The sequence below is a fragment of the Macrotis lagotis genome, chromosome 1 (genome assembly GCF_037893015.1).
Source record: "Macrotis lagotis isolate mMagLag1 chromosome 1, bilby.v1.9.chrom.fasta, whole genome shotgun sequence".
Lineage (NCBI taxonomy): Eukaryota > Metazoa > Chordata > Mammalia > Peramelemorphia > Peramelidae > Macrotis > Macrotis lagotis.
Window position 1 is genome coordinate 885,033,477 of NC_133658.1, and position 8,827 is coordinate 885,042,303.

The following is an 8,827-nucleotide window of genomic DNA, read 5'->3' on the forward strand; positions in this document are numbered from 1 at the left end:
TGTCATGTTTGCAAGCAGCAGAGGAGCCAGCAGAGAGGAGAGATTAAAGATTAAAAAGGGAGGGAGGGGCGGCTAGGTGGCACAGTGGAAAAAGCACCAGCCCTGGAGTCAGGAGTACCTGGGGTTCAAATCCAGTCTCAGACATTTAATAATTACCTAGCTGTGTGGCCTTGGGCAAGCCACTTAACCCCATCTGCCTTGCAAAAACCTTAAAAGAGAGGGGGGGGGGAAACATTTGTGGGGGCAATCTTACCCTACCATGGAAATGGAAGAAATTGAGATTAAGTATACATGTAAGCTAATCTTGACAAGAAGGAACTCTGTCAAAGCATAAAAAAAACTATAATCAAATAAAGAAATTTCAGAATTTTTGATCCTAGAAAAAGCCCATTGAGTCTCAGTTTCCTTATCTACAAAAGTACATGATAATACCTATAGTACCTACATTATAAGGTTGTGGTAAAGAATTGTGAAGTTTGATGTGATAATATATGGAAAGTACTTGGAAAATTTTTAAATATTCATCCTTTCACTCTGTGGATTCAATAAGCATTTATTAATGTTGCCGATTGTTCGTTTATCTGCCTGAAAGAATCACTCCAACCCAGGAATGCCGGTGCAAAAGCAAATGGAGATTTATTAAAGAAATGACAACACAAAAGAAAGTAGTAGGAAAGTTAAGCAGAGGTTAAGGGAAGGCCAGACCCGCTACCAAGGCTCAGTAGAAGTCTGGAAAGGGCGGGGAGAGACAGAGACAGAGACAGAGACAAAGACAGAGACAGAGGGACAGAGAGAGAAGAGAGAGAGACAAAGACAGAAAGAGACAGAGAAACAGAGACAGAGATAGAGAGAGAGAGACAGACAGACAGAGACAGAGACAGAGAGACAGAGACAGAAAGAGACAGATAAACAGAGAGAGAAAGAGAGACAGAGACAGAAAGAGACAGAGAAACAGAGACAGAGATAGAGAGACAGAGACAGACAGAGACAGAGGGACAGAGAGAGACAGAAAGAGAGAAAGAGACAGATAAACAGAGAGAGAAAGATATAGAGACAAAGACAGAAAGAGACAGAGAAACAGAGACAGATAGAGAGAGAGAGAGAGAGGTAGGCAGGCCACATGGTGAAGCCCATGGAGCTCCACATGGTTTAAGGAAAAGCCAGAGGAAGGCCCAGCCTTCTTTATGGGAGGCAGAAGAAGTAAGAAGTCCAAAGGGCTGGTGCTTTCTGTTAAATACTCCCCCATTGTAGGCTGGACATAGGGTGGTGCTTGGAGAGTAGTTTTTCACCTTGGAGTCAGGTAACCCCCACATATTGGTCAAACCAGGCAAACCACATACTGGTCCTTCCTGTCCTTTCAACACATCATTTCTTGCCCACCAGTGTCTACAGCCAAAATTAGGCGAAGGGGAAAATGGGGAATAAGAAATAAACAGTAGGGTCAAGGAGAGACAGGATACAATCAACAGTGTCCAAGAGAGGCAGAATCTCAGGAGCAGGAACCTCCACCCATTTAATAGATTTTGTTTCTATCATGTTCACAATTCTCTACATCACTAAGGATCAGGGAGACAGAAAGAGGCAAAAGACAATCCCTGCCTTTATGGAGCTAACAATCTAATCTATAAAGTAGCATATAAATTTCAGTTATTATTATTATTATTATCATGATATCATGGTTGTCTTCAAGAACAAAGGACAAGCAACAGCAATCAATGGAGCCAGAAGAAAAAAAAAGTGAGTCTCCTTGGAGCAAATAAATGAGTAGCTAGAGTGACTATACCAAGTGTCCAATGGCAACATTTCACGGGAACACTGGGTCATCTTAATATTGAAACTGCAAAAAGAGCAGCAAGAATGTGATTAAAGCCCGTCTATTTAAATGAGCTATTGATAGAAAAAACGTGGAAAGGAATTAAAATTGAATATGACAGACCATTTTGCAAAGAATTTTAACCGATGTAAATCAATTGCCACAAAAAAGATCAAGCAGCATAGAAAGCACTTTATTTCACAAACAACTGATCTCCTTGCCAAGTGAAATGATGTGGCAATGAGGAGATATAAGGATATAAGCTCATTTGTAAAATCTCATAGAAGATAGTGGAGATTATGAGCATTAAGGTCTCATAAAATAGTAAGAAGCCAGTATAGGGAGAAGCAAGTTTACATAAGGTTTAGTGAGAAGCCCTACTTAAGCCAGGGCATCTTGAAGGCATTAAAGGATGAAATGAAAGGAGGGGGAAAAAATAGCATGAAAAGAGAAAAGATTTGTAAAGGTTTCTAGGGCTTTTTTCTTCATCAGAGTAGAGGGATCATACACAGACTGATATCTTAGTCACCAATGAGGAAGTAGAAATGTCAATAGAGAAAAAAAGATGGGAACAGCTACACTCTATCTATTAGGCATGGTGGAAGTCTGTGTTGTCTGTGTTAGAGGTGACAGAATTGTAAGGGCATTGAAGGATCAATCCACAAGATATCTAAAAGGAGAGTCCTCCTACACCTCACTCCTCAATATGAACTCTTCAATTCATTGACACTGGCCTCCTGGCTATTTTACTAACAAAACACTCTGTCTCTTTGTTCTGAGTACTTTCTGTGGCTCTCACTCATGCCTGCAATGTTGTCCTGCCTCATTTCTGCCCTACTGAGCAACCTGGCTTCCTTTTAAATTCTAAATAAAATCCCTTTTTGTTTCTAATCCTAGTACCTGCCCTCTGTGTATTATTTCCTTTGTATTCTCTGTTGTGCTCATTTAGTATTTATTTGTTTGCATATTGTCTCCCCCATTAGATTATATATGTAAAGACATAAGTAAAGTCAATACTATATATAATATCTACATATAAATACTATATATATAAAATATATACATAAATAATAATATACACACATATATGAGCATATATAAACTATATGCCATGGCCACAAAGGAAGAAGTCCCTGGCAACTACACCAATGTTCAAAACTGATTTTCAGCAGCGTGATGAACCCAGTCCTGACAGTTTGCATAAGTCATCTATTATGAAGAGGACAGTGCAGAGCTAAGGTGAAATATGGAATGTCCATGTAGTAAATCCATAATTTCTTTTATGTTCTAAAGAGATTTTAATGGCAACCTCCTGAGAACAGATAGAAGTTATTACTACTACTTATTAAAATCTTTCTGTCAATGCAAGCTATAAGGGATTTTTCTGTTTAACATTTCTTTTGGAAGAAATATATATATCCTGTTTCATATTGTTCATGAAGTACCACTCTATCACTATTCCCCTTTGGGGAGACCCTAAATAGCAATTAATCCTAACCTTTAAGCAATTTTTCCCTAAGGCATTAGATTGGGGAAAGCTTAAGGACCAAACGACAAGGAGAAAAGAAAGACTAAGCCCTCTCCTTAGATGCTAGTCACTCCCAGGACTGAACCTGGTCTGAAATGTGTGCTTTTCAGAATTTCAGAAATCAAACCCTCAGGATGCCCATTATTTGGGGAATGACTGAACAAACTATGTATGAATGTGATGGAGTACTACTGTTCTGTTAGAAATCATGAGCAAAAGGCAACTAAGTGGTGCAGTGGGTAGAGCACCACCCCTAGAGTCAGGAGGACTTGAGTTCAAGTCCAACCTCAGAGCCTTGATAATTACCTAGTTGTGTAACCTTGGGCAAGTCACTTAACCCTGTAATTTTTTAAAAAATTATATTTAAAAGAAAATCATCTTGGCATGTAATTGAAAAAATAAAATATTAATAAAAAAGAAATGGAGACCTCAGTGGAAAAAGAAGGGAAACATGCCCCTGACTCACTTCATGCACTGGGTCCACCCACAGTTATTATTATTTCATGTATATTTTACATTCTCTTTGTCTTTGCCACCTGCTATTTATCCATTTCACCACTGGGAAGACTTAAGGGGAAGTAGAAAAAAGTGAAATTCCAATTTCTAGAGGATTTCTAGGGAAAGAAATGCCACGAAGTTTGTACACTGGTAAGTTTGAGTTGTTCGTGTTACTCTTATCCCCTTTAAACCACAGGCAACTGAGAATTGGCTCTACTTCTTAAGGTGATGATTTCCATTTTATTAGCACCTTTGGTCAAGTCTATATCATGAGTCAATGAGAAAGTTAAAAGCCATGGGAGACTACATTTGCCATCAGCATGCTCAACAAAGGTGCAATTTAAGATCTATCCAGTATTTACCATCCATCATATTATTTGATTGTAATTCAATAGCCCTAAAAGATAGCTGCTATTATCACTTTACAGATGAAAAAACTGAGTCTTGCCCAGAGTCACATACTAGTAAGCATCAGAGGTGACATTCGAGTCTATTTTTCTCTTGATTAAGGCAAAAAAAAAAGGTTCTTTCCATTGGACCATTCTTTCTCCCGCTTCTGCTGTGGCTTATACAACAATGCTCTTACATGAATCCTAGAAGGATTATCTGAAATATTGTTTCTGGTGTTTGATCTTTACCAGAGAAAGAAATGAGAATTTTGTTCTTTTTGACTCTAGAAAAATATCAGATCTCTTTTTAAAGCATTTTGAGCTCCTCAGACACAGTAGCTGTACAATATAAGATGTTGTTAATGTCAACATAAATTCTGTCAATGGCTTTTCCTACTGACAACCAGAAATCAGTAAAATCAGAAGATGAGTTGGAAAAAATTGTCAAAGATGGAGTTAAAATGTGAGCTGAAGGTGGTGGGGCAGACATATTAAGGAGGCAACAAGAGCGAAATGACTTAAAGACTAGGCTTTGGAGTCAGGAAGTCTTAGGTTTGGGCCATGTTTCTGATACACATTAGCTGTGAGACCCTGGACAAGTTCCTTTACCATTCTTTGCCTCAGTTTCCTAATCTGTAAAATAAGGATTATAGCTGTGCCCAAGAAGGGAGTAATGGAAAGAAACAAGAAGAAAAGAAAAGGTATCAGGGTTCTGAAGTATCTGAGGCAGGAGCTGCCTTGGTCATATGTCCTTACATTATTTTATTCCAAATAAGAATAAGTGAACACCCCTTTAGTATCAACTGTGGCTTGGAGAGTTAGTGATGACTGTCTTTGCCTGGATGAAGGAGAGTTTTCCTTTTCCTGTTTCCATTTTCATTTTGTTTTTTGTTCTTTAATAAATGTCTATGATTATGTACCCTATGTCTAAATCTATGACTTCTGAAGTTGAAGTACCCAAAGTGTATGGGGGAAGAGCAGAGCAGAAACAAAACTATAAATGTAAATTCCATATTCTAAAATTGTATGACTACTTCATCTCCTAATCTAGACAGTATCAACGAAGGATTAAAAATAGCTTTTGAATCAATCACAAAAGAGAACCCCTAAATTGCTTGGGAGTTTTCAGACTTGAGTGTCTTCTAGTGGCCAGTATTGGCATTGCCTCCAGTGACCACAGGGAAGAATAGCTGCTCCATCCCCTCCTGGTGACTAACTCAAATTTTACATGAAGTTCATCTTAATCTCTTATCTAGATCTTTTTAAATAGTATTTTATTTTTCCTATTACAAAATAAGATAGTTTTAAACATTCATTATTATTAAGATTTTAAATTCCAAATTTTCTTCCTCTTCCTCTCTTCTGATATAGGTTTATATGTGTCCTTAGCTAAATATTAATTTTTTGTGCTAGGGCATAAGAGTCAAAATTCCAAATAGATATCACACAGATATTCCCTTCCATATGTGTTATTGTTGTGAAGAATTGATTCATGTAATTTTTAGAGTCTATATTCTGCCGAGTATTCTGTCTAGAACTTTGGTACAATCTTCAGTCCATTTAGGGGCCATTGCCCCTCCATACTTCCCTTTTCAAGTCTTACCGGAATGACCATTGTTGATCATCTGGAACTCTCCTTCCTGAAAGTCATAACCACTCAATTTTAGAGGTTTCAGAAATGGGTTCACCCATACGTCATTTGTCTTGATGTTGATGGGAGACTGTTTCTCTCCTGCACAAGTTGGAAAGTCTTTAGACCAGGCAGCTCTATCTTGGCTTCCTTTTTCTAGATGGGGGAAAAAAGGAAATAATAATAATACTACAATGAAACTGTGATGAAGGAATTGGCCCAGGTTGGGAGGGAATCAAGAGAAGGTTTTATGCTGTTCCTATTTTTTGTTGAGTCGTCTTTCATTTGTGTCTGATTATGACTTCATTTGGGTTTTCTTAGCAAAGATACAGGAGTCATTTTTCAGCTCATTTAAAAGATGAGGAAACAGAGGCAAACAAAAAAAATTAAGTGACTTGTCAAAGGTCACACAGCTATAACAAGTGTCTAAGATCAGATATGAATTCAGGAAGATGAGTCTTTCTGACTCCAGACCCAGTATGCTATCCACTATCTAGCTGCCCCTACCTTATAGAAACTATTGGCATCCATCTACAAGATCTAGGTGACCTAGTGAAAAGAATCCTGGATCTGGAATCAGGAAGATATGAGTTCAAATTCAGATGCAGACACTTATTAGCTATGTGAACCTGAATAAGTTATTTTACCTCTGTCTGCCTCAGTTTCCTCAACTGTAAAATAGGAATAGTAACAGTGCCTATTTCACAAGATTGTTATGAGTATCAAATGAAATAATATCTGTAAAGGATTTAGTTGCAAAACAAATGCTTGCTTCTTTCCTATTATGTGTGATTTAAACCCAAGTCTTCCTGACTCTAGCTCTCACATTTTAGTTATCATACCTTCTTACCTCTCTGAAGAGTGGTGTAGAATCAAAGTCTGGTATTCTCTAAAAGATCTCAATCTGGCCCTGATGACCTCCTTCTAGAGAAAATCAGTATCTCAGAACTCCATAAGTTCAAATCTAGCCTCAGTCACTTCCTATCTCTATGAATCTGGACAAGTCCCTTAACCCCTGTTTCCCCTCAGTTTCTTCACCTATAAAATGGGCGAGAGAAGTAAATGGCAAACCCACTTCAGCATCTCTGTCAAGAAAACCACAAGTGAGAAAAAGGGAAAAAAAATTTTCAAATCCAAATGGAGTCAAAAGAGTAGGACATGATAGAAAAATAACTGAATATGGGCAGCTAGGTGGTGCAGTGGACAGAGCACCAGCCCTGGAGTCAGGAGGAACCTGAGTTCAAATCTGACCTCAGATACTTGATAATTACCTAGCTGTGTGGCCTTGGGCAAGCCACTTAACCCCATTTGCCTTGCAAAAACCTAAAAAAAAATTAAAAAAAATAACTGAGTAGCAACAGTAAAAGGGGCAACATAAAGAGAGGAGCAGAGACCCTCTCCTGGCTACCATTCCCCCCTATGTATTATCTCTCCCAATAAGAAAGATTTTTATTTTTTTGTTTTTGTTTTTGTCTTTTGGTCATGGTTTTCACCATGACATCATGGTGAATAAGTACATGAATTGGATTTGAGTGACAGGGGCTGAGCTAAGTCACTAGCCTCACTTTCTTCTCCAGAACCACCTGAGTTCACTGGCCAGATAAGGATCTCCAGGTACACAAGAAAGAGAAGTAAATAATTATAGTAGTCTACAGTTTGACAAACCTAAAGACTCCTGCTTCTAAGATAAGAACTCACTATTTGACAAAATATGCGGGGGCGGCGGGGAATGAAAAAATAGCAGAAAAAGGCAGAAATTAGGTAAAGACCAGCATAGAATACCAATATAAGGTCAAAATGAGTACATGATCCCTCTTTTAAAAATGAGCTCCCTTGACAGGGGATGTGTTTGCCTTTCTTTGGGTTTCCAGAGCTTAGCACAGTACCTAACAAATAGTGGGTATTTAATAAATGATGGTCCATTAACTGAGATCAAACCCAAAAATCAAAGCTAGCCCATTCCAGACTAAAAGAACCTCCCACTATTTGGACCCCTAGAGAAAGTGAACATTACCTGGGTAAGTCCAGCTGTGTCCACTGGTATTTCCCTCAGTGTGGACCGTGAGGAGCAGAGCAAGCAGGGCCACTGATGTCCTCATGGTACAGCGGAGTCTGAAAGAAGAACCAAAACCAGTAGCAGCTAATTTCAAGGTACAGCTAAAGAGCTCTCTCTCAGTTTCCAAAGACACGGTTTGCCAAATGTAAGAGTGTGGAAAATGCCATTGTTTTGGATGGTCTCCACATCCTGGCTCTCTTTGCTTTGGGTTCTTTTCCTGTCCTATGCCTGCCTCAATTACAAAGTCTTCACTGTGTGGCTTTTAAAGGGACTTTTGATAATATTAGGCTGTTTAGCAATCACCCTGATGCCTCCTGAGAAGACAAGTCAAACATCCATCTCAGCCTCCCCAAAAAATATCAGATGAGAAAGGTACATTGTGGTAATGATGTTATTGTTTTAAATGGGTTGTTGCAAAGGGTAAAACAGGACAGGCTGAACTAAATGATCATATATACATTCTGACCTTTAAAAGAAAAGTTTTTACTGATTAGAGATTACTGATTATGTCACTTCTTTTTTTTTGGTAAGCCAAACGGGGTTAAGTGGCTTGCCCCAGGCCACACAGCTAGGTAATTATTAAGTGTCTGCGACTGGATTTGAACCCAGGTACTCCTGACTCCAGGGCTGGTGCTTATCCACTACGTCACCTAGCCTCCCCTATGTCACTTCTTTTTAATAATTATTTTTATTTCAAAAAAGTTTCCCAATTCCATGTAAAAAAATAACATTCATTTTTAAAAGATTTTATTTATTTGAGTTTTACAATTTCCCCCACTCCCCAGAGATGGCAATCTGCTAGTCTTTACATTTCACATTCATTTTTAAAATTTTTGAATTTCTCACCCCTTGTCCTCACTTCCTCTTTGAAAAGGCAAGCTATTTGCTATGGATTAGACATATGTGGGGATGC

General features: G+C 38.4%; 1 protein-coding gene across 1 annotated transcript in view; it reads right to left on the minus strand.

Moving 5' to 3' along the window:
* Positions 1-8,050, minus strand: part of CA6 (carbonic anhydrase 6) — a 22,816-nt gene extending 14,766 nt beyond the window's left edge. The window contains exons 1-2 of the mRNA XM_074216987.1: positions 7,873-8,050; positions 5,823-6,014 (exon numbers count right to left, since the gene is read on the minus strand). Of these exons, the coding sequence (XP_074073088.1) occupies positions 5,823-6,014; positions 7,873-7,957 (277 nt within the window). The 5' untranslated portion in view covers positions 7,958-8,050. The remainder of the gene's footprint in view (positions 1-5,822; positions 6,015-7,872) is intronic.
* Positions 8,051-8,827: the final 777 nt, after the last annotated feature.